Source organism: Bombus bifarius, unplaced genomic scaffold (genome assembly GCF_011952205.1).
Source record: "Bombus bifarius isolate JDL3187 unplaced genomic scaffold, Bbif_JDL3187 scf7180000008039, whole genome shotgun sequence".
Classification (NCBI taxonomy): domain Eukaryota; kingdom Metazoa; phylum Arthropoda; class Insecta; order Hymenoptera; family Apidae; genus Bombus; species Bombus bifarius.
The window spans coordinates 487,296-513,487 of NW_022884409.1; the positions used below are offsets into that span (position 1 = coordinate 487,296).

A 26,192-nucleotide genomic window follows, 5' to 3' on the forward strand; every position below is an offset into this window, starting at 1 on the left:
AAACGAATCTTCGTCGAGGAAAGAATTAGATAACGCGTGCTACATATTCTTATGTCAAAAGAAGCAAATGATGAGAAGAGGAAGAAGTTGAAGCAAACCCAATGGAAATGGAAAGAAAATCCGGAAGTCGAAGTCACGTAGGTAATCCGGGTTTGGTCCGATCATCAGGAAGCGAGCTAACCTGGGGTGTACTCTTGCAATCTGTGAACATAGTGGAGTAGGTTTCGGCGCGGACGACCGTAGGATTTCCCGCAGGAACATTATCATTTTAGCCGGCGGAGATTGCGGCTCGATTATCGATTCGAGGTGGCTCTCGTCAAGTAATCAAGCGTCGGTATTCGAGGTTGCTCTTTCCTTTCCGTTTTCGCTTGCTCTACCCATCACGACTTCCGCCGCAACGCCAATTGCTCTAACGAAACGTAAATTCTCCTTTTGGCCCTCGTTTCTCCGGCATCCTTAGCTCGTTAGCCACGATTGGAATTTCTGCGAGCCACGTCGTCATCGAGACTTGCTATATACCAATTGCTAATAAAAATTGCCACAACGTGGCGAAGCTCCGAATATTATTTCATTTGTATGGATAACGAATGACGAAATTAAGGCGAATATATGTAACTTTGACACGAAGAATACGTCTTTCGATTAATGTTTAAATGCATTTTATGTAGATACTTGTCAACTACGTTTTTACCATCGATGAAGGAGTAGAACACACGGTCATAATTATTTCGTGGTTCAGTATCTGCAACAAGAACAACAGAGGAAGAAATAGCTATGGAGAGGGCGAGTAGAACGCAAGCTAAAGTTAGTGGGGTATTTCCAGCCAGAACACCGACCCAAAGCTCAAAGTATAGAGCCACGGTTCGAATGATAAATGGATTTTAATCAAACGCGTTCCTTCAACTGGTCGAAGGCAGCTTCGATCTGTCGCTTCAGCGCATCGTGCTCGCTGGGCTAATGAAATCTTGAGCTCGTTACACGATCGTGAACCTCGACTCGTTCGAGGAATTGCGCGAATATGCGCGTACCTTTATCGATGGACAAGATTCCTTCGATCGAAAAGGTTTGTCGATCTCGATCGAGCGTGTTTATTAATTTATCTGTTTAATTGTTTATTTGCTTGTTTGACCGTTCCAATGGATGGCAAATTGTACGGAAACCATGGCGAGTTGCGAAGAAAGCAACTCCCTATGGGCCGTAGCAACTTCGTCGACGAGTAATATACTTTTAACTACGTCGTTTGCTTCGTAAAGGCAGCGTGTAAAAGAACAATGCCCTTTGCCGTGAAATTCCGTGCGCCGAGGATAAGAGGAAACGTACAAAACGTTAACAATGGAGGGAACAATAACGCGAACCACATATAGTGGCTCTTTAAGTTGATCTTTTGTAAATTTGTTTCAACATTCAAATGGCCTTTTCAAATCGCTGACGGGGAAGCTTTTTCGTTTGATAAGGAGCTTTCCGGATAATAAACGGCAGCTAGTTAGCTTAAATCCTATCATTATTGCCTTTTGACGATTCTCCGCTAAACGAATTAAACTTAATATTCTTTGCGACATATTTAATGAAACGTGCGTACATATTTTAGACGAAATAAGGGATATCGGTCGGAAAAGCTTGAACAACGTTTCAGCATAATATAATGAACGAGAAATATATATAAGTGAAACTTTATCAACGACAATAATTAGAATTACAGAATTGCGCGTTGAAGGCATGACGTGCTAAAACCTGAGACTCGTTAAAATTCCTGAGATCCACCGAAACGTCAGAAACTTCGAAAATTAAGGAGAGAAGCTAGACAGGTTGGCGGAAATGATTCTCGAGCTACGACCTTCAAAGGAATAGTGTAAAGAGAAGGTGAGCCACGTGGCTCGTTCTTCAAGGAGTTAATTACGTTTAGCTCGTTCTTCGTTAATCCAGTGGTCGTTCGCGTCCGAAATTTATTGCCACGGACTCAGCGGACGTTTCGCGGAAGATGTTCGTTTTAATCCATGTTTACGTTAATCTCGTACGAACGAGCTTCCGCGTCCTTGTTTGTACGCGCGTTCACGTGCGTCGAAATAACACCGAAGAAAATGATACTGCACGGACTGGAATATCTCTCAGACGTCACAGCGCTATCACGAGAATCATTCACGCGAAATTTTCAGCCTGATCGAGGAAAGTAGAACGAACGGGCGAAGCAGAAATTCAAAGGCGTCCTATCTTAGAAGAAAGATCGATCTGACTTCGCTGTCTACGTTGACGCGACACTTTGCGCAAGATTAATGGTTTCGGAGATGGTTTGAGAGGTTTAGAGATGAAACGGACTGCTGTTATATTTGAACGATCGGAACACTTTGCCGCGTAACATTGAGTTATGTAAATAGGTGTTTGAAATGTTAAATTTCACATAGTTATATCGCGAAGAAACGAAGAAATAGAAGGAATACTAAATGAATAGGAATACACGTGACATATTCGTAAAATGTTTCTACAGGTGTACGAATACTTTCCCCAAGTACTTTATATGGCATATATTTCGCACGTCGTATATTTAAGGGGCCGCTAGATGAAACTTGGACGAAAGGATTCCCATATAACGCACGTGTCGAACATTTGCCATCACTTTGTTCCACGTGACACTCCATTTACTCCTCCGCGTTCCACCATCAAAAGAATTATACCCTCGTGACTTTTCCTTCGCCCTCGTATATCATACCATATCTCGCCACGTGCTTCGTAATTACTATGCAGGAACACGGACTGAGAATTATATGACGAATCCCATTTAGTGACCGGATGCGAAAGATCGAAAATTTAGTACAAATTCCGTCGATCGCTACGGTCCTCTAGTTTCGTTTCCCGCAACGTTAATTAATCGTGACTAATTCCCCTGAACGTGGCGTTCGCTGGTCGACAGATAAACCACATTTGTAAAATCGCGTGCGATTCGTGTTGGCGCGTATCCGCTACGGATTACCGACATCAAGATCGACCCAATTGATTGGCCATTCTTGCACCCATATGCGATCGCAGCACCTAATTGCGCTGAATATCGATACCGCTCGTTTCGCGAGGTCGCGGTCTTCTTCATCCTCTGCGCGATTCTACTTAGAGCAGCTATTAACATAATTGCTCTCCACCAGCCGCAGAAGCACGGAACATATTAGCAATTAGAACCTCGCGAAAATCTTCTGCGTTTCGAACGCGCAACACGATCAACCGCGTGGCTTTTTCGAGAAAAAAAACGTGTTAATGATCTCGTTAGGGATTGTGTCGATAAATGAAAAAAGTGTCTTCCTTTTTAAAGGTAGAGGAACTCTAAATGGATATTTCGTATTCAAATGGTACTCTTACGGAGGCGATTGAAATGGCCGCGAGAGCAAGCGTAATTAGAAAGCCGAGGCAAGACGCAACGAAGAATGGATAGAGAAAGTGCAACCATCTTCGGTTAAAATTCATTCGGGACGATAATTCGAGGCAACAGGTTGGCAGCATTGATTTTTCGCCGTGGCCGTCGATGCCCGTGGCTTTCGGGGTCATTCTCGGCTCTGACTCGAGGTGACAGCCGAGCTACATTTCAAGGCAGATCGAGGACATTCCGATGAACCGCAAATTATCGACTTTCTCATGCTATCCGCTAACTAACACGAAACCAGCTACGAGCCTGTCAAACTACTCGCGCACGAAATGTGTTAAAAGTTACACGATGGCACGAAGTGTGTTTCTCGAAATTGCAACTGGATCACTGTTATTAGACGCGTGGGCACGGAGACACTTGCCGCCTATTACGGCCGAGCTGATCTCATTGAGATCAGCTTCCAGCTCCATTTCACGGGGCCGGCAATTGATTAGGTGAGTGGATCACGTGAGCTTGGCTTAAATAGGATGAGCCGCGGCCAATGGCGCGTGATAGAACAATTTCCTCGTTGTATTTGTGAATAGCATATCGAGAATGTTGAATTGTAATTTTCGTTAACGATAGACATAAAGTTAATCTGATATTTAGGCTATTTTCCTGAGTTATTTCAGAAATTCTCATTCGTATTCAGGTTAAGAAGGAAAACGGGGTTCTAGATTCTACGTCACAACATCGAGACAACACAGAGAGGAGACGGGACTCACCAGAAACTCTCCGCTGCCGAGGCTCTGCTGCGATCCATCGGGCGTGATGGCTAAATCGGCCACGATCGACGTGGAGAAGCTTCGCCTTGTCTGATGATGACACTTGTGCGGCCCGTTGATTCTCTGGGTCGCGTAGCTGGACACGTTGTTCTCGTTCAATTTCGACGTCCATATCTCTTCCTCCCTTTGCGGCGACTGGCTAATGGTTCGGTGCTTCGTGAACCTTGAGATCCTCTCCGTCTTCACCCAGTCGTGATTAGGTCGCGGCTGTCGAGTAATCGTCTGGAGAGATTTCATAGCGTTAAATCTCGAGAAACCATCTTCCATAGCCGCTGCCCACAGATGATCCGGAAGATCCTTGGACCCGCGTTGAGTTTCCACCGACTGACGATCCGACGAGGAACCCAAGCCCGATGTGGTCGGAGTATTAGGAAAGAATCTTCGATAGGTGTCCTTTGAGTCCTCGATGTCCGTGGAATAAAAGTCACCGTCCCGTGATTCCAGCGATCGATTGTTCTCGTGCAGGTTCAGCGACGACCCGATACCCGTTGACGTGGTCGAAGTGCGGAAGAACTTCGCCTCGTTCGCGGACGTCCATATCTCGTCCGTGATCGACGAATCGATACCAGTTGAAGTTGTGGGAGTTCTAGGGGTTGGAACCGACATTGTTTCGATATTTCGTGTAAGGACACTTGCGATGGAACCAAAAGACGCGTCATTCTACTCTTGGTTGCATCGCCTTATGTCGCTGTGTAATACGACCCGCGATTGTAATATAAAATTGTACAATTAATTTCTGTACAACAACGAAACAGTTAGAGATCGGGGTCAGAATCCAGAACCTCTACCTGTAAGAGAGGTTCCTCTCCTTCCACAGCTCCTCAGGATTGGTGGTCGCATGGCCCATGGCAGTATTCGTGAGAGTGGAATGATGATTGGCATAGGAACACCTCTGAGGGAAACCCATACCCTCGTCAAGACCAGCCGCCCAGAGTGACTCGAGGGGTAGGTCCTGGGTACCAACCGAGGTGCCCACACCCCTGTTGCCGCCCGTGCCCGCCCCGTGTTTCCCTCCGTTCGAGGGAAACACCCTTTCGGCACCTTGAAGGACGCAGCACATACTCGTGCCACTTCCTCCACCACCGCCGATGACGCCACCCTCCTCCGCCTCCGACCCCCTGGAACCAGAGCTTTGCAGGCAACCTATTGTGACCGAGCTTTTAAGCTGCTCGCAGGCCTCGACCCCTTTTTTACGGGGCTGACGACCTTTCCTCCGTTGGCCTCCCTCTGAACTACGCTGGCCTTGCCAGGCCTGATCTCTTCAGGGTCGACCCTTCATCCTTCCCTCTCTCCTTGTTCTCTTCCTTTGTCCCCTTTTTTCCCTCTTCTATATTTTTCCCGACCTTTGGATTCTTTGTTTGCTTAATGGATGAAACGTCCAGTCACCCTCCTACTCGAATATCGCAGTTCTTCTTGACGTTGCTATATTCAAGTGGACAGCAAGGTAGGCGGCACCGTATCTAATCGAATAAGAATATGATCGCGTCGTTGCAGAGATTTTTCACAAAACCGTGAAACCCACGCATAGGTGGAAACAATACCGAACGAACATAAACTAGCGTCTACTTGAACCATTCTCTTTAATCATTCGAAACACGACTATCTATGACACCTGGCATTCGCGGCTTTCTCATCTCGAAGTCTTCTCGTTTTCTTAGCGATCGAACACTAACGAAGAGTAACGAGACAGCCAATGACGCCTGACCGCGGACCGTTCCACCACTGAAACGGATCTGAATTTCCCGATCGATCGATGCGGCGGGCGCAAACAGTTCGTGCGAGCAAATTGAAAGCCGCGTAATTCGTTATTTACCGACGTTGTTGTCCGTTGCAATTGATCCGAACCGCGAGATGATTTATCGGTGTTCCCTGAGGCCCTATTCACCCGGTACACAGAGCCGACAACCGCGGCGACCAGTCTCCGCAAAGGATTTACGGCTGATGTGGCCGAGTCTCGGGCCACCAGGTCGAACTCTGGCTACCTGACTTCCACCGAGGGGTGGAGATGTTGATATGGCAAGGTGTTTGTAGTCTATTCGAGGGGAAACGGGTCGACTGCTTTGGGGTTTGTTTTCACAATACTGTTTACGACTTTTCGGCCCCTTTTCAAAACCGGAGACGCCCCTGTTCTCCAAAATACAGTGGCTGACGAAAATATTTCAACGTTTGTCATCGAGAACTTTTACGTGTTTATTATGCGCGTGTGTGTGTTGTATAAAATATTCCAAAATGTTTCAGAAAAGACGTCTGCGGACGTTGGAAAACATGTACTACCACTCTGAATCGAGCATTCCTTACGAACTTTTTACCAATTTCGAACTTGAACAATTTTCGAACAACACGATACTTGGTCACATAAATATTGTAAACGTCGTCAGAACGGACAGGCACGGTGTATTATCTGTCTTTGGGAGCGTAATCGAACGGAATTGGTGATATATAGCGAGACCACGAAATTCGCTTTTACCGTGTCCGGTGCGGCTGATGAGGATTTACGAGGTAAAAATGGCCGACGAACGAATAAGGAGCGGAGCAGGCTAGGAAACGAGAACTAATGGTCGATACTCGAAAAGTCGGATAATATCGCGGCGCTAGCATTAATAACGCGCTTACCAGCGTTACGCTGATAATTTGCCAAGCGTGTACGATCGCTCGTTCGTATTAGTATAAATTGCATCGCACGCAGAGCAGCGAACCGTTATCCCAGGCGAATTTGCATTTCGCTGGGTGTCGAGAACGACGAAGGAAACGTACACAGCAGCGTCGAGATTCGTCGCCGGCGATACCCTCTCGACTCGATCCGATTTTTGCATGCCGAACGCGCGTGTATTCTATACTCGCGCCGTGCTCGATACGCGAACGATTAGCGAATTATCGAGTCGTGCATCGGCGCACCGCGCGTGATTTGCATTCGATCGGGAAAACCAGCCGAACGAAAACCGACATTCAGGACGAGAAAGCGAGAAACCTTCGTTTAGAACGTTACGAGCCTCGTGAGCTTCGAAGGATGAAAAGATCTGCGTCTTCGAATAAACGATATTTTAATTTATTTAATTACTTATTTATTCTTGACAGCAGGATCGGTCATGTCGATAATGCGCTGAATAAATGAGAGATCCGATGAAAAATGGACTCTGAATATCTTAGCTTTCTCTTAGTCTCTCGGGTTATAACGTGCATCGAACAAACGCTCGACTCGTTCTTCGACGCTTGGATGAAAGGAACAGATTAAAGGGATATGAATATTAAAATGGAAACGGTCTGGTCCAAAAATTCGGTCGCGAATCTCGGATCTACGGTGACCTATTTTATTAAGTCAGCTTTTCATGTACGATACTGAATACAGTTACGAATATACGAGGTGTACACGTACAGAAGAATATTAGATCGCTCGGTGATATAATCCTTTTTCATATACGAGTTGAGTCCCTTTCATCGATTTTTAGTGGAATTCCCGAAGGACTTGTGCAGTCCTAGCTTGATAACTTCGCGAGTTCTCCGACTCTCCGATACGCTGACTTCACGGTAAATTTTCCTCGGTCTTCCATCAAGGATACTTTCCATTCTCGGATTTTCAATATCCGAAGAATCTTGAAAATGCCAACTGACTCGAATACACTCCTATTGTCAACTGTTCACGGAGTGAAACGTACACGAATCTTGGCACGCCGGAACCAAGATTCGATCGCTATCCGAGGATCTCAGGAATTGTGTAGTATCGGTGATATCGGTGACGAAGATGTAGGAATTTCCGATTGTTGTGAAGCACGCGATTTTTTGCTTTATGAAATGGTGGAATCTCAGGAATCTGGTGTTTTACATACGGTGATGTACGAAAATATTCCAACACTTGTAGACACCCTTTATGTATAAGGTGTGTATAGTATTTCTGTCACAGGAAACATGTTGAAACGTTAGTGAGATTCTAGCAAAGCCGGATTATCACGATTATATTCATAGAGTTTGAAACAGATCTGAGAATTTGTATAGAAATTAGAAGATACTTAGTACAAGCTCGTACTTCGCTGTGACCGTGAAAGTATTTGAACAGTCAATTTATACATTGTATTATAATAATGTAGCGCTATCTTTAACGCTTATTACGTGCCTAGGATACCTGCTCATGCCGTGTAATAGTTTTTTACTAAATACATATTTGCGATAAATATCGCGCACATAGGTTTTCGGATTCGTTGGAAATTTTATCAATATGATCACGGCAATAACGTGTCTCAATTTCAAAATGTTTTACACTCACACACACGTACATAATTATACGTAAAAGTTTTCTGCGATAAGTATTCAAATACTTTCGCGAGCCACTGTGCACTGTCATACATTCACCGAGGATTATCATTGAAATTTAAAAGATGTTCCAATTTTATTCATTTTCGTGTAAGTGGTCTCTATTCTCGGGGAATAATTTATTAACAGGCAACGTCCTATTGCGAGGGAAAAGAAGGTAAATCCTTGGAAGTACAGCAAAGAAAAGAAGGAGAAGGCTTGAACGTTGAAGCAGAGAATATGGTAAAGCACGACCTCGTTAAATATTTATAAAACCGTCGCGGGTTATAAGTAAAACGACGTATCGGATAACTCGTTTCCGCGAGCTGTGTAGCTGCTGGCTCACGCGTAAAGTCATGATTTCCATTTAATGTCCCATGAATATCGTCCCGTAACCACCGAGAGACCTGGCACGACCGCCATAGTGCCACACTGGAGATCCAGCTCTAACTTTTATCAGCCACGCGGCATGTAGATCACGCACGTATCCGTGTTACACGCAGACGTGTATTGCACGGCGTTTGGTCAACGAGATCGATGGGACTTCCATCGAGGATGTACATGGCCCTTTTAACGACCAGAGAAAACTGGATTTCTGATGTTAGTGGAAAGTATAGGGCGAATGAGAGTACGTATATACCGGGTGTTTCACGTACGATAAGCACTACCTTTCTCAAGAATTTCGATACTTCACTCGATTTGTAGCAACGGTATTCGAAACGTGTATTTAACCAAAGTCTATAAAACAAAGTTAAATTAATAATTCGAAGCACTGCTACCTTTTTGCGAATCACTAGAATATAAATTTAAATGAATTACCTACTAAAAGACACAGCAATGATATATCGTGCTATTAACTGTATGTGTTAGCGCATATATTCACTGTTCAAATATCACTGGTTATTTTAACACCGGAAGATTTTTGTGATTATAATTTCTCAGCTAAAATACATCTGATGAAATATAAGCAAACGTTTCGAATGCTGCTGTATCTTAGGAAGGATTTGAAGAACGAATGTCAGGAAAACAGTTCGTGACAATGAAAAAATGATAGAGACAAATGAGGGTATTCTGCACAACCACTTTACGTCACAACTGAACGTGTAACGCAATTGTATCGCATGTGCGAATACTTATGAGCAGCGAGAGAAGTTTCCGGACCAATAGCCTTTAAAAATTCACGATACTTGGCGATAAATATTCCCACGCCACTTAATCACAGCGTCGGGCGTCGTTGGTTGGCCGCGTTTTCAATTTCCACGAGCACCGTCCATTTATTTTTACCCCGTCGCTCCTCTCTCTAATCGTTCGCAAAACATGATCGATGCCACCTTCCCTGTCAAGCCGATGTCTGAAATATATCGGCATTTCCGTAGTAAAAAGTCGTGAATTATTTATAGAGCCAAACGACCACAAAACCACCTCTCGAAAATCGGCTGTCAATTTCATCGGCAGCGATGGTGTTAATTAAAGAAGAGGGCAGAGCCGGATCCAAATGACAAGACGTTGCGAAATATGGATTTGTAGATGCATATTCTATCTACAGGGTGAATCGCAAAGAGACACTACCGTTCGTAAGCATGCTAACACGTGTAACGTTTCAAGGGAAGCAGTAAAATTAAAAGTCAATGTAATCAGATAGCGATGGATTACACGACGGGTGTAATAATTGCGAAGAAACCAGGCATCGCGGATTCATCTATAATTTGGTAATTAAGATGCGTCTCGTTAAAAATGAGCAAATGTTTGGACGTGGAATGGTGGAAATGTGACGGGCAAAAAATCGACAGGAAATCACGAGCAACGAGACGAAGGTGCGCGGGTGCTCGTAATAAAGGCAATTTCTATGGAATTCCATAGATATAGGAGAGTCGAGCGAGCGTGACAGAGCCTCGGGTAATTTAAATCCTGAAAGTTCACCATGGGCTTCATGCATAATATTTCAAGAGAGGGGAAGATGTCGCGACGGGAGATACTCGTGGTACTCTTGGAGTACGGAGACGTCCGGGCAAAAGGAATTGCACGAGGACCAGCTTTCTTGTCCTCTCCATTCCTACTCTTTCTCTATTTCTCTCTCTCTCTCTCTCTCTCTCTCTCTCTCTCTCGTGTTCGTTGTTTTAGCCAGCTTCCTGTTTCGTCGGCAACGAGGACATTTATTTTCGCGTTAGATCCGATGGAAACTCGTTGGTTGGCGGCGGCGTCGCGAAAAATACACTTGAATATTCCTCGCAGGTACTTTACCTGTTCTACCTACTGTCTCACTGCCTTTTATTTTCGCCGGCGCGACGTGTGCGTTCTCCGCTCTCCAACCCAGCGTTTCTCTACGTAAACATTCGCTTTTAATTTTTATACCTTGTCGAGCTCGAATCCCAGGTGGCGATCGCGAGAGTACGACGAATGAAAATAATGTTTAACGTCTCTGGAAATGACGTGGATATCCGAGGTTCAGGATTTCGCCCGAGTGTGCACGTCCGGGAATATTGGGACGAGTGCGCGAAGCCGCAGAAATTCACGGCGAGTCTCGCAGGTGCTAGCGGTGCGTTCGAGCGTTTGAAAATTGTTTTTTGCCGACCCGTTTCGGTCGGGGCTCTTTCACGCCGCGACAATGCTGGAAAATTAAAGCTGGAAACGAGTCACGCGTCGAATACGTGTCGCTCGTTGACAGCGCAAGTAATATCCAGCTTCGTAGCGCGCCACGTGCCACGTGGTCGACTGAAATACATCGGGGACCTTGGAATTCTTGGCAAACACTTTGAAACACGATACGCAGGAATCTCTTAATAAATTACGGAAGCAGACTTTTCTGTTAGAAATGGAGCGGAATAAAGGTAGCCGTAAGATAGAAACGCGACAGGGCCTTTTTCATGCAGTTTAATTCGTCCTAGTTCCAATTTATTTCGGGGTGAAATGTCTAGGTCGGGATACGCGCGTAATGGATGCAATTGAACCGCTTTAAATCGCTTTAATTGCTGGTATCACCAGCGGCTCTCCCGATATAATCACGCAGCCCTGACGTTTTCGAAATATACAGCTGATGAAATTGCGCCGGATACGAGCCACGCGGCCATTAAATTCTGGGGAAGAAAAGGGGGAGGGGGGGAAACACAGTTCGATTTTCATCCCTACATGTGTTTAATTTCATACTAATCTTATTTTATCGAATAATTTCATTTTACACCCATGTTCTCTTTTTTTTTTTGCTCTTTGACCGAATAATTTAACTATCTCTCGGAATATGTGGACGTGAAACGCACTGTTAGAGTAGGTAAGGTATATTACAGTTTGAAGGAAATTGGTCGTGAAAGTAAATTCCCATTTACGTGTCTCGATACTTTTGTTGAGCATCGATAGCATCGTGTCGTTTGCAGAGACAGTCATAGAGAGAGAGAGCGTGACTCATGGAACGATGCCCGTAGGTGGAAGTGCTCCCGTAAGACCTTTATCGGGGCAATAGTCGGCCAACAACTCGCAGTTATCGTCAATTGCGGCGGTGAGCGGCGCTGATAGGGCTGGGAGAATCACGGGAAGCGGCGGAAGAAGGCGTTCAAGCCAGAAGAAAACCCGTAAAGGGGTAATGGCCGAGTCGTCGTGCCGTCGAACGATTTGTCTTCAATTACGGACAGGTGAGCAAACGTCGATAGGCTACTGCCATATTCTTCGTGAAAGCGTAATAAACGCGAGGAAAAACAATAACGCTTCGTCATACTGGAAATAGAAACTACTATCGCGCTATGGAATAAGCATTCGGGATATCGTGTATGTTGCGCAATATGTAACATGTGAGCAATACCTCGGAGATTGTTTTAACATCTAAAAACAATGAGAAACGTTCACTGGTTCAGGAGATGTAACGACATTTGTATTTTATCATCTCGTACCTGATTATCTTCGCAGGATATCATAAAAAGCGACTACTTTGCATTTATTCGCCTAATCGACGAGAACGAGAGAAAATCATAACAAATCCATCTCTTGATTTCGATATCGCCCGAACAACTCAGGTTTGGTTTGCCGAAAATAACTGACGGATCTACAGAATTTTATAAAAAAATATCTGTTTCGTTGGTCGGCAGCGGAACAACTGGAAAAATTTCAAATTTGCTTTTACTTCATGAAACGCTTTTTATCGCGTGAAACATTTTACATTTATAATTCCATCGGTTTCGCGTCGGAGGGCAAAATTATTATTTATATCCCTATGAACCTGACCTGAGTTTTACGACGCTGTCTCATCTCTAGCTGTTTTCTAACGCTACAAGTGGAAGGTCGTACTGCATTCGCGAGTAACGTCGTACCTTGTGCGTTAAACCTTACAATGTCGTTTCAGCAAGATTTCCTCGTCAATTTTTCAAAATGTCTCGCGTAATGTACATTTGTTGAGTTGCACCACTATCAACGCCAAGCAGCGATTTAACCCGACAATCGAATAAAGGGACGATCGATTATTGAATTTTCATCGCGAAATCAAAGTCTGCTGGTTATTTGTAGATATGGTGAGAAAGGGTGGCACAGTTCGATCTAATTCCCGTAAAATACACCGTTTGTTCGAATTTCAACCGCGACACCGATCGAAACACGAAATGTATGCGCGAAATCAACGCGACGGATATTTGCTCGTAGCGTAATTTCGCTGCAACAAACTGCAGCCCCTCTAGCCATGTTACAAGTTACCAACTGCGTTACCGTTTCCGCCCGTACCGGGACCAGATAGCGCCGGCAATTGCCGATACAACTATTACAATATTCAAGTCGTGATAGTTACGGCGTTGCCACAAATTTCAGCTAATAGCTCTTCGTATAAAGGGTGAAAGAGAGATGGAGACGAGAGAGTGGGTTAGGGAGAAGCGATTCCGCTATGTATCGTGGTTGTCACGCGCCACGTGTTGCTCTTGGAAAACGTCGCTGGCGGTATTCGCGAAACGAACAACGATGTACGCGCATAGTTAGAAACAACGATGAAAGGGAACGTGTGTTTCTTGGAAATGTCACTCGATACTGTTTTGTTTCGTAACTAATGAACTAAAATAAACTACTCGGTGAAAATGGTTGAAGAAAAAACCAGAAGATTTCGAAACAGAGAGGAGATATAAAAGATTAGGAATTGTCTGATAAGAGAAGCACGAAAAATATGGTAAAGTTGAACGGACTAGATCATCGATCGTCTATTTTCAATGATCGATGACGACACGCAGAGGATAAACGCGAGTAGAGCTGCAAGATCGGTTTTACGGTCGGAAGGAAAGGCGAGCAACAGACCGAGAGTTATGGTTTTCGCGTTACCTTCGCCGGAATGCTTCGTCGTGTTATCGTTGTTCCTGAAGCGACTCGTAAAGTACAAGGTAGGGCGGTGTACCTCGTCGCGATAACCGAGAACCCGGTAACGAGCGTGCTTGTCTTCTGTATCGTCCATTGTCGAGGAAATCGCGTACATTCAGTTAATTGTCTTTCTCGAACTTCTTACCCCTTGACTGTCGAAGTCGACGTTACTTTTCAATCACTTCTTTCCGTAATATTAATAAAAACAGCGAGCTGTGGTGTAAGCGAGGCAAGCGTCCAAATGATAATTTCGCTCATTCGCCAAAAAACTTACAGAAGTTGGAAGAATTGAAGGTGGTACTCGAACCGAGCCACTCGAACCAGGTGGAAGGAATACGAGGAGAACCTTGTAAAATTCCAAGTAGTCCAAGCACTTTAATTGCATGCAGAAGTTGGCACTCGGTAAGTTTTGAGTAGCCTGGAAGAGCAATTACGTTCGGTTGGCGGGAAAGTGGCTTTTACTTTTAGCTGGATCGATAAAGCGCTCGACGACCTTTGTGCAACGATTAGTCGCAAGCGAGTAATCAATTAGCCATTTAACGTAGCGCAGGCTGGAAAGGTCGATGGCTAGAAAGATGACGGACAGGAGACGCGACGGCGAGTATCTATAACAAATTCTTTGGAGAAACGTCACCTGGTGCTCGTAATTCGGGCATTATTCGAACACAAAGCTATACAAACAAGGGAAATATCGTACAGCGAGAGGGAACGCAACTGTCCAACGTATTTTTGGTCGCAATTTTCGTTCGACTCGACTCGACTCGGTTTTTTCCATTTCCTGAAAAATTGAAACACGAATTCGGCGACATTGGATCCTATTCAATTTTTCACCAGGGCGAATATCGAAAATACGGCCGATCTCCTCGCAGCAGCATTGTTTTTCGTTGTATGGCTGGCGTAGTTGTTTTTCCCCTGGCTGAAAAGCTCGCGGCGAAAACGAGTTTTCTCCGAGCGAGCGCAGCGATCTCGCAATTCTTATTACGGGGGCTCGTATTTCCCCTGTTGACGTTTCCTGTTATTCTTGCCATTTCCATAGATACCGAGCCGTGGTACAACCTTCCCTTTTAACCGCGCGATCTCGTTCCACCTTCGCGTCTTACGTATTCCTGTTTAAATTACACGGCGAGGAACTATGCCACGTATTGTTTTCTTTCAACGACGAGATCACTAAAACTACGATTCCAAATTGTGTAATTCGAATACCTATCAGTCACGGATTGGTCATTTTCCTGCAGTTGGATACTCAGAAAATTGAATACAAATATTACGAAAACAAATTCATCGAAATTCTCTGCGTCGCTAAAGAGCCGTGTATATTACGCAAATATTTACGCAGTAATTCAGAAATTGAATAAAGCTGGCCGATCTATCTTGTCGATGCTTTTTATTAAATTCTCTGTATCGTGGCTTTTATCGGCGGGGAAAGTAGCACGGAAAACAAAAGAGAAAATAATTCAAAGCGCGCATGCAATTTTCTGGGGTGTAATGCGTCAGCGATAAATAATCGGAAATCCCTGTGTGTCATGGCTGCATCCTGGTAGCAGAGGCTACGTTTGCACTCGGTAAACCCGGCTGCACCTTTCGCGATCCAATTTTCCTCGTTTCGCCCCTTTCCACTTTCTTGTTTTCCTGCCTCGAATTTTCAGGCCAAATTCCGACGGGGAAACACGATCGTGTTCAGCCAGAAGATCCAAGGTCCGCGAGGATGTGATATCGAGAAGGAACGGGATTTATCAGACCTTGCCACCCCCCTCTTCTGCCCCGGAACGTCGAAACGTGACCACAATGTGCGAACCGATGCTCCATTAGGATTAGAAGAAAATCGTGGATCAATCGAGGACGAAGCAATTGCGTTGAAAACGTTTCCACGCGATTACGTTTATCATCTACAGTATGTAAAAATATAGGTAACCCATTGGAGAAAATAAGCCAACAAATCCAAAACTTGAATAAACTGTAGCGGCACACGAGCAGCTGATAAAAAGCTAACTACGACTTCCTCCCTTAAGGGGGTGTCCTGAATTAGGATGTTCTAAAACAGCGTCTTTTTGTGATTTTTTTTTAGAAGGGAAAGAAAGAAATGAAGTTATTGAATTTTGAGGGATGGTTCTATATATATTTAACGAATACAAACAAATTTTTTTTGAAGTAAAATAAAAATTATAACAGATTTCTAAGCCTATTTCATGGGCTGCAGTTTTCGATCGGAGGGAAACATCCACTTCGTAATTCTCGACCGAAACAAAAAACCAAAAAAAGATTAATTATTATATATTTTTCTTCTCGATGAACTAAAAAAAAAAAAGACAGAAAATAGTGTGAAATTAAAAATTTTGGCGGGTTTAAAGAAAAAATGTGTTTTATAAAAAGAAAAAATAAACTTTAAGGTGCTACAACAATTATTTAAACAAACTTTTTGACGAACTTTTTTAGTTCATCGAGAAGAAAAACATACAATAATTTAATCCTTTGTTTTTGGTTTTTTGTTTCGCTCAAGAATTACGAGGTGGATCTTTCCCGCCGATTAAAAACTGCAGCTCATGAAATAGGCTTAGAAATCTGTTATAATTTTTATTTTTCTACAAACAAAATTTTTTTGTATTCGTTAAATATATATAAAACCATAGCTCAAAATTCAATAACGTCATTTCTTTCTTTCTCTTCTAAAAAAAAAAAATCACAAAAGGATGCTGTTTTAGAGCATTCTAATCCAGGACATCGCCTTAAAGCATATAAGGGCAAAGCGGACCTCTTCTTCTCTTTACAGATGGCATTTTCATACGGCGGTTCTCCACATCAGCAAATAAGAGTCAACAACCATGAAACGCAACCTCTTTCTCAAACACAACTAGGGTCCGTCATGCTTATGTCAAAATTGGCAGTGCAACACAGGCTAAGTTGACTGACCCGTCCCCTGCCCGTTTAGGAGAAGGGGCCGCTATAAAACAAATAGAAGACACGAGGAAATAGATTAATGTACAGCGTGAACAGGCATCTTAAACGCGTAATAAGTGTTAAAGATGGTGAAAATATTGAACGGAAGTTGCATCCCCAACTATGTCCCCAAGACGCGATAATAATCGCAGGGATATTACATGCTAATTCGCAATTCCGCTGGCTCAATTAGCCACTAACGATCGCTAATTTTCTCTCAGCCAATTAGAATTCCGACGATCCTTGTTCGCTTTCCTCGTCGTGTTCCCTTGTCACGCCGCCGTTTACTGGCACATAATCACTCAACCGCTAGGATATCCATCCGCGGACCGGAGACGTAAGTAGATCAAAGTAGTTTCACGTCGCACGACTTCGGCCCGGGTGCAAGTTAAGACGTTGTTCACGAACCGAGAGAGCAACTCCAACGAAGATTGCTTTCGGTATAATCGCTTCGAAGCCAGTCAGACGTCGATCAGAACAGCTCGAATTACATAAAAGTTTCTTGGACCGACGCGAATTTCCCTATTAGCGTCGTCGTGTACTCCTAAAATACCTAACATGTAAGAGTCTCTTTTTTAAAGTCTCGTACAAGTATCGGTGTATTTAAGTACAACCTCTGTGTACGTAGATGGAATGATCGAAGATTTGTAAAAAAGAAAGAAAAAGAAGAAAAAACACACAGAGTTAAACGTTTCAATTTCCTCTACTTAAAAGTTCTACAATAGAATTCGTAGCAGCCGAATTCGAGTCTTTATCGAGGACAGCTGCCATTCTATGTGTTTCCCACGAGAAACACCGTAAACTGGAAAATATAAACCTCTTTTATCGTCGTCATTTGCTTTTACAACCCGATTATACAGTTCCGTGTAATTGAGCTATCCAACCGGACAGTTTCTTCTAAGCATTCTATTCGCTGTCCACGTTGTCGTTGAAACAACCGATGTACTCGTTTTTTCAAGCGAACAGATTGCAGTGATTAGTCGGCGTGACGCAACGGTTCAGCGGAACGTCTTTAAATCGCGCGTCTCGGACTTAGCGAATGATTGAGCTTACAAATCGGAAAGTAACGGTTACCAGGGCGTGCGCGTTCATTCGGGAAGCTAGCGGCTCGTTAATCACCGGCTGTCACGTTGTTCGGAGACCGTACTGTCGATTACAGCTTGGCACGAATCTTGTTTTCGTTCGCGAAACGTGCACGCGCGTACGTAGCCTGTTTTGCTCGCGAACGCGACACTCGTAATTGGATACAGCGAGTCCTAAAACAAGTCGTAAAAACTTTCTTCTTCTTGTTCCTCGACTGGTGGTTGTGACTCCTGCGAGCGGCGACCTGTCACGATACCAGCCAATCTCGAAACGGCGCGGAGAAATTTTAATCATTCTTTGACGGAGTTGCGAAAGTTTGTCGGAAGAATGGAATACAGCGGGAAGCGGCGCGATAAATCTTTCATCCTGTCGCTGCCGCGAACCCGCGAAACTTTAAATTCTCATTCGTCTCCGCGGATCCCTTCACTTAGGACGACGAGCCAGAAACATTCGAGGGGAGAGTACGATGGAAACGCGTGCGTTTGATGTATTGCCCTAACTTCGTGCCTTTGTTCTCTCCTTCGTTCTTTCAAACGCTAGTTACCGGATTCACGAGCCGTTCGACGGCTTCCTGAATTCCGCTACGACCATGAATAATTTATGGTAGTTGGTAGAAAGAGCTAAGTGCGCGAAAATTCCACTTGCAGTCGTAAATGTTCGATTATTAGTTTGGATATTTGCCATTAGACTCTGCTAAACGGTGGTCGATGAAGGTGTTTATATGTAAACGAAACGTGTCTTGTCGTTAATATCGTTCGTCGATATCAGCTGTAACAAAGGCTAGTTTACTTAACTAACTGTGAAATCTCTGCTGTGACACTGCGTCGAACGGTATCTCGCAAGTGACGTTATTAAAATGTTCCTACAACGAACGTATTCGGTTGTTCGAAAAGTTTCTTTCGCTTCATGAGGTGATAATAGACGAACAACAATTTCTGTTTTATATTATTTTATTGAATTAGGTATGATCCATTTCGTTCTATCTCTATTATTACGTTCGCGCATAATTCAATAAACTAGTATAAAAGAAAGAACATTGTGCGTGTATTATTGTAAAAGAAACTTTTCAGTCAACCTAATAATTAACTCGCGGATCGAGATTATCTGTTTTAAATCTTCATCGAGGGATTAGGAACCGAGGAATCGCTTGGAATATGTTCGATGACGAGGAAACAACGTTATCCGAGATTTATGTGTCATCTTCTGTACTTGTTTCCTTGCTGGAGGAGAACCTGACACTGTTCGATTCGGGTTTTGATCATTTTTCTCACGAGATATCCTAAAGATATCCTTCGATTCTATTTCCCAAAATAAAAGCATCATGAAACTACGGGCCCAACAAACGAATCGATCGTCGAACAGTTCGACGCCTTTGTGCCGACCAGGCGTCTTCCCGTTTAATGGAGTTGCTCGCGCTATCTATCACACGCCAAACGCAAGCGGTGCTTTATCTGACGCTCGAAAGAAAAAAAGCGAAAGAGAAGGGAAGTAAAAGAAAGAAAAGGAGGACGAGAGGAACGAACAATGGCCGGGCGCGGAGAGGTTCTCCGCGACGACAAGAACATAGATCCATAATGGGCCGAATCGAGTGTTCCGACCAGGTGGGGTCGTACAGATGGATTTCAGGGTAAAAAAGGCAAAAGGACGAGCCGGCTGGTTTTTCATCGACCCGATACAACGGACAGCCGTACGCGATTTCCCGCACATTCCCGCGGGACTCGTGAAAACATCGAATACGACGCCTCTCTGTTGCGATAGGAATACAATAACGATTTCGCCCGACCGTCGTACGAGATTTCCCGATGAAAACGGGAAATTCGTTCTTCTTTCGCCTGATTCGCGTTATAGTCATCGACAGGGGCTACGGTTACGGTGGATTCACATTCCGAACTATCAGAAGCGATTGAACGAGATACAAAGACACTACTGTTGAAAGTCTTGTCGCGATTGTTGTTTAAAGAAATTGGTACTTTTCTTCCGATCTAATAAAAAGGAAAAATAAAAAACGGCAGTACGAGATTCTTTTCGTTCGACGGATTTTAAACTGCTCCTCCATCAAAAATGCAAGTAGATGTTTAGCTGGATCATCGAAGCCTCCCTGCAGCGTTTCTGGATTCGACAAACATTCAACACCGTTTTCAATCAGCGAGGCGCGCCAGGCATTTTAGCGCCAACGTATCCCACGTGGTAGTTGTTTTAATTTTTGCTTTTCCAATTAATCATCGAATGCAAACTCGCGTCAGCACCGCGCGATCAACGGCTCGTGGTTATTACGATTTTCACTGGGCGCGACATTTTCTCGTGCGTGAAAACATTTCGCCTGTACATCGATAGAGCCGCGTTATCGTGTTATTCTGCTATTATTCCAGCTGTTTAAAACGATATCGTTTGTTATCCACCGTGCGTATAGCCGGCTCGGAAATAAAAGCGATGGCACGCGACGAGATCTTTCGTGGAATTCGCTGGGAACGCGGCCGGATATCACCGCACGAACCGCCATGGATTCGACAAGGCATGGAAAATGTATCCGTCCTTGTTCTGTATGGAAAACAAAAAAAGGTTTGAAATTGCAGGTTTTTCATTTTCACCGGCTGACCAAGATAACACGTGACACAAATTTTTTGTATCCTTTGGCAAAACGGGAACTTCACTAGTGAAAAATGTTCTCTTTACACGCGACCGCGGCTTCGACCGGTGATAAATTAATCCGTGTACTCTGAATAAAAGCACCGGAGAGAAACTGGTACCAGCGATACGCGAAACGGATCCTGGGCACGACGCTGAATCCCTGCGAACGACGTTCGTCCTCGAAACTTTCGCCGAGCAACGAAATGAATTCATTTAGAACTCAATTACAGAAAAGTGGATTCGACCAATTTCAACTTTTTCATTTAAATTCCAATCTGTAAACGTTCACGCGTATCTTTCCTTTTTCCTCAAGTTATGGTTAGCAATTTGAACTGGGTCGAATCCACGACATTTTGTGTCTGTGCTTTAATTCTCCACGTACATATACAGATTCTTGTAATTTCCATATAGCTTTTCAGATTTATTTCTTCAAAAGTCGCGTCTCGTTAAAGCATCCATAAGATCTCCAAATATTTCATACGACACGGACGATATTCGACGATATTCAATCATCGATATTTCTTCGGAATTTTATAGTAGCCGTCCGTTTATGGCACGGACAGGCTCATTCCCTTCGTTAGGAAATTCCGAATTCCATGTCCTCTCCGAGCTGTAAAGCTAACGACCCCGAGGTCAGGTAAAAACCCCTGGAAAGGACCAGCCGGAAGGACACGATGGACAGACGAAACCCAACGGTTGGTAGGGAGAACCAGCAACGTAGAAGGACAGTTCATCATCGGACATCGTACCGTACGGTTGAAAGACTTCACTCCCAACAAGATCTTACCACCGCCGTGCATCACATCACGCGTTACGTTATACAACAAGTTCAACACAGTGCTAGATTACTCTAACACTCGATACATTATACCTCCTCCATCTTGAGCGTTAATTCATTCGAGGTACGCGATATCGACCGATTGGTTTGACCTGACCGGTTGATCTTTAGTCGATAATTCGCAACAATATTCAATCGATGACTACTTTCGCCAACCTGTATCCCATATCCTGGATAGCTTGTATTCACGTGAGATTTGAATCTCGCAAAATCAATCTACACTCTTTGGCTTGGCTCGTGCGAAACGGTAAACGGGTCTCGTAATGAGAAGAACGATCTCGTGGTTGAACCGAATAGATGCTCAGTTCGCCAGGTAATCTCGAGGAACGACGTTTACCCTGGGAACTCGCTGAGTAATGGTAGCCACGCGGACGGAGTTAGATTAGATGGAATATAGACCGAACGAGGCTCCATCTCCTTAGTGGATCATTTGTCCAAACTCGAAACTCCGAAATTCCTGGCAGCCGGTTCCTTCTCTATTAGCTCCGTTACTTACCTATTCATCGTTAATTTTAATCGCTCGTTCCCCGCGGAATACACCGCGGCAGCTTGTTTCTGCTGCGAGTTGCGCGGACGAAAATTAATTGTCGCGAGTAGAATCTCCCTTTGGTATTCATCGTCAGCTTCGTTCCCTCGCTAGTGTTCGTCTTCTCATTTACCGACTACCGTTCTGTGCACCGTAAGGCGAAACCGTCGAACGATCGTCGTTATTGATATTAACGGGGTGATATCGATTAAGAAGATGCTACAGCGGGAAGCCATAAATTATTAGTGAAACGATTTTGCTAAAGGATCTAGTGAAATACAACGGCGCGAGCATTAAAGCTTCGCCGATTATTCTTGCTTTGTATGTAGTAAAATATCTGCTCCATTAGCGGGATTATAAAGATACGAAAATCTTCGATCGACGTTGTAAATCACTGTGTGTTTTATCCAACGGAACTGGTTTGTCCGGCGATCTCGGTCAGCCTAGAAATCCGCCTCTTTCACTGTACGGACGTTAGGTAGGTAAGAAAATTGGAGGATAAAAGAAAAAGACGTTGGGAGAAACGGCTTGAGAAAAACCTTGCGAATCGACCGGTGACGTTCGATGCTTCGATTCGTTAAATTACATTACACTGCGAATTCCGCGCGAAGTAAGAAGCTTGCGCATGGAAATCCCTGGCGGATGAACGCTCGGCTTCCTTTTCCTCGTCGGCCGTTGATTTCAATCGTACGATCGCCTAACGTCGACCGACATTCGTCGCAGTGCACCATGGAAAATTACTCGCAGGGAAAAGCCGGGCAGAACGTCTCCTGTTTAATACGCCTTCGATGTTGCTTCTCTAAGGAAAGCCTCGGCTTATCCGCAATAAAGTTTCTCAGCTAAGAACTAAGACGGTCTCGCGACGCCATTTAATTTGCAACTCGACTGTTTTATCCAGCTCCGAGGAACGCGAATCGAATAACTGAAAAACGCGGGTTTACCGTTTGCCGAGAAGAAGGTGCTCCTCGTCTTATCACTAGTGCTCTCCTAACACCGACATTTAAGAAAAAGCTTGTCAGGAAAAGTATGACGCTGCTGAAAGGTCCGATAATTTCTACTTTTAACAGAACTACGATATTCGATGTAGATTATGAACTCTAAATTATGCACGCGTTGCGTCTATACGTTAGCAAACTTTAACGTGCAGTGGAATCGAAACGACCGTAGTTTCCGAATCGGGCAACGCAACAAATTCTTCGTCGGGACGGGGCCGCAACGTTATTGGGCGTCGGGTGCGGCGAATGGCCTCGCTGGTAATTAACAGGGTTACAAAGCAATTGACTAAAGCGCGCCGGCGGATGTGCATTTACTAAATGCATTCTACGACCGATCTTGTCCGTTCCCACAGCGGTGGCAGCCGCGTCTGGCGTCTACCTAAAACTATGCGTCCTGGAACGTTGTGCCTCTTGCTAAACCAGATTCCTGATACCACCAACCATCAATGGCCCTGCAAGAGACGTCTCGAATTTACCGTGCCGAGTTCAGCGATCGCGGCCGCGACCGTGCACAGCCTGTTTGCCACGCGCTTAAATATTAAGCGCGACACGCTCGAACGTGGAATGCGTTAAAAGCGTTCTGTACGGCGAACGCTTTGACGAATCAAAATATAGAACCGTTCGATCTCGGCGAGTCGTTTAATAAACGATCAATGTCGTTGAGCGTTTGATCGATACAAGTTTCACGACGAGGAGTCAGCTTGTGTTCGACCATGTTAATTGAAATAGTCGTATCTGATCGAAAGATGGTTTAGAGGGAAATGGCTTTTAATATCTAACGATCAGATCGAATTCGTATACGTTGGAAATGTAAATTGTTGCACCTTCGATTTCAATGCAGATGCGACTGTCTTGTTTAATACACGCGCGGATAAACTGTTCCTCTGCTACCTGGCAGCAACGACTCGATTTAAACGAAGGTTGCAGATACACCCCTTTTCACAGTATCGTCGTTTCATGCAAAGGAAAAAATGGCGGTGCGATTTGTTCGACGGTGGTCATAATCAACGAGGAAACCTGAGACACAAAGGACTGTGCGGCTTGAGCGCGTATTTAATTAATGTATTCGATACACAGAGTGCTATATGTACAAGTTGGATACACGTTGGCGAAACAAAGGCGACAAAAGGGAGGCAGGAAAATGGTGTTTACAGAGCACAGTGAAAAATACCTGTTCGCTGAACACGGGTCGTCTCTACTTCGGTATTAACGAAATTATTGCGCTACGAGCAGGATAGTATTTGCAAATTACTGGGTCGCTGGAGCTCGCGAATGAACCGACCTCGATCCAGCCGTGCGCTAAGGCCATGGATTAACAACTGCAAATCTGAATCTAACCTTATCTCCGAGTGAACTAAACACGGAGTTATTCTCGTGGAGAAGACTTTGCTTATTCCATTAGCGGGACGCGTAGATTACGCTGGCGCGACCTTTCGCAAAACCTATTCGACTGTTCGTAAAGTATTCGCAGCTTTTGCGTGTACTAGGTAAATCATTTGTAACAGATTTATTCCGAACGTAGAGTTAAGTTATGTTCGCGTATATACTCTGAAATTCGTGATACAATCGAAGTCAGGGAAGATCTATGACCGAAGATAAGGGAAAAATAAAAAATAACAATGTTACGCGCGAGGCTTGATTTTGGAGAAAATCGAATTTGGAAATTCCTCGACTATATGTACCGGGCTAATTTTTGATCGAACACGATGAAATTTCATTTTGTCGTAAAACGGAGAAAGCTTTGTTCTACATTTCCGATTTATGTTCGCGCGTAGAATAATTTGTTGGTCGATTGTTTCGCTCGTGTCTAGTTAGGACTAAACAAATTCGCCATTCTCTTATCTCGAGCTATAAAGTTTCTCCGGCTTTACTCGTATCGTGAACTTAAAAGCACTGTGTATATCGTCGAGCGAAGGATTACTCGTCGAATAAAGCGATAATAACGTTCGAGTTGGATGGAACGGAAACGCGTGAATACGCTCAGTTAGCGATATTGTAAATCGCCGGACGAGAGGTGCGCGCAAAAAGAAACGTACGTCTTCGCCGATGCAATTTCATCGGCGTGAGGCAAAAGCAGCGAGAGAAGCAAGGAGCGCTTCCTGCCGGATAATGGAATGGCTTGCCGATGTTATCGCGAGGAAGCGTGCAGCTGCTGAATTTACGAGATATCCTACGGTGGCGAAAATGCGAAAGCAACAGTTATCCCTGCTCGGTTGCCCCCGGGAGTTCTGGTCCACGTGAACATCGAGGCTGCGGCGCGCCGTTTGGTGGAACAAGAACGAAGAAGCTTCGGATTATAGTAAGCCGCGATCGACCCCGCGGCGAATCAACCGCAAAAATACCGACCAGCTTTTAGAAGCCACACGGACCTCGCGACGAGAATCGATGCGACCGGCTCTCGTAGCTCTTTGCGGCTTTGCGCCTCGCGGAACAGAAAATTCGCGTGGGATTCGTGGCCGAGGCGGACAGATGCGAGTGTGGACGAGACGAGAATCGAATTGACCTGAGGCGGTCCGCTCGGGATCGGAATTCTTGCGACGACGATCGTTCCTGCCTACCCGGAGAAATTAAAAGCGGACGACGCGATGGTATTCCCGGCGAAAATCTACTCGAAGAGAGGCAAAATCGTCGTGGCGCGAATATACGTATGTATTTACTCGGAATATATAGGGTGTCTCTGCAATTGTTATTCAACGGGATAAGGAATAATTCGCAGTGAAAACATACGCTGAAAATATAGAATAAATTTTCCGCCCGTGGGAAAATTTTATTCTGTATTTTCTACTTATTTTTCACGAGAAATCATCCACTACCCGATCGTACCACGAATGCAGATGGACAAGCTGTGTATCTCTCGTACTAGGTTTGAAGATCTTCCAGTGACCTGGATATAAAGATCCGAAGGAGCCACTGGATAAACGATATTTTTCACGTGTAGCAACGATAATTCCCGTTTCATCAACATGCATATTCATCGTTCGTAGTCTCGATACTTGTCCAACGAGCAAGTTCCGTGGCGAAATGGCGCGTTTAAACGATCACCGGTAGCCCCAGCAAGAAAGAACTCACTTTCTTCCTCTATGCGATACCCCGTTCAAGAATTACGAGGCCGATATTCGAAGCACACGGAATTACCATTTGAATTGCAAAAAGCTGATATATAGAGGCGGCAGGCGCCAGATAGAGCACGCGAGTGGTCGACTCGCATAAATTTGCAAATTGTTCGAGCGCCGTCACTGTACACAGACGGATCAGTTTCGCACTCGCGTTCGCACTCACGTTCGCGTTGCCAGCGCAAGAGTAATCCAGGAAACGATATGCGTTTCTACAGTTTCGCGTTACACACCGAGCCAAGCGGATTAACGTATCATTGTCCCGCGGCACCAGGCTCCCGGAACAGTTTCAAACTGCGCCGAGT

General features: G+C 44.6%; 1 protein-coding gene across 4 annotated transcripts in view; it reads right to left on the reverse strand.

The window, feature by feature from the left end:
• The window catches only part of LOC117207611, a 121,219-nt gene that overhangs the window by 79,905 nt on the left and 15,122 nt on the right, over positions 1-26,192 (reverse strand). For 3 of the 4 annotated variants that reach the window (XM_033447986.1, XM_033447988.1, XM_033447985.1), the window contains 2 exons: positions 4,959-5,630; positions 4,111-4,756 (listed from right to left, as the gene is read on the reverse strand). In XM_033447986.1, the coding sequence (XP_033303877.1) occupies positions 4,111-4,756; positions 4,959-5,230 (918 nt within the window). In that variant the 5' untranslated portion in view covers positions 5,231-5,630. The remainder of the gene's footprint in view (positions 1-4,110; positions 4,757-4,958; positions 5,631-26,192) is intronic. The other variant, XM_033447987.1, reaches the window with a different exon arrangement.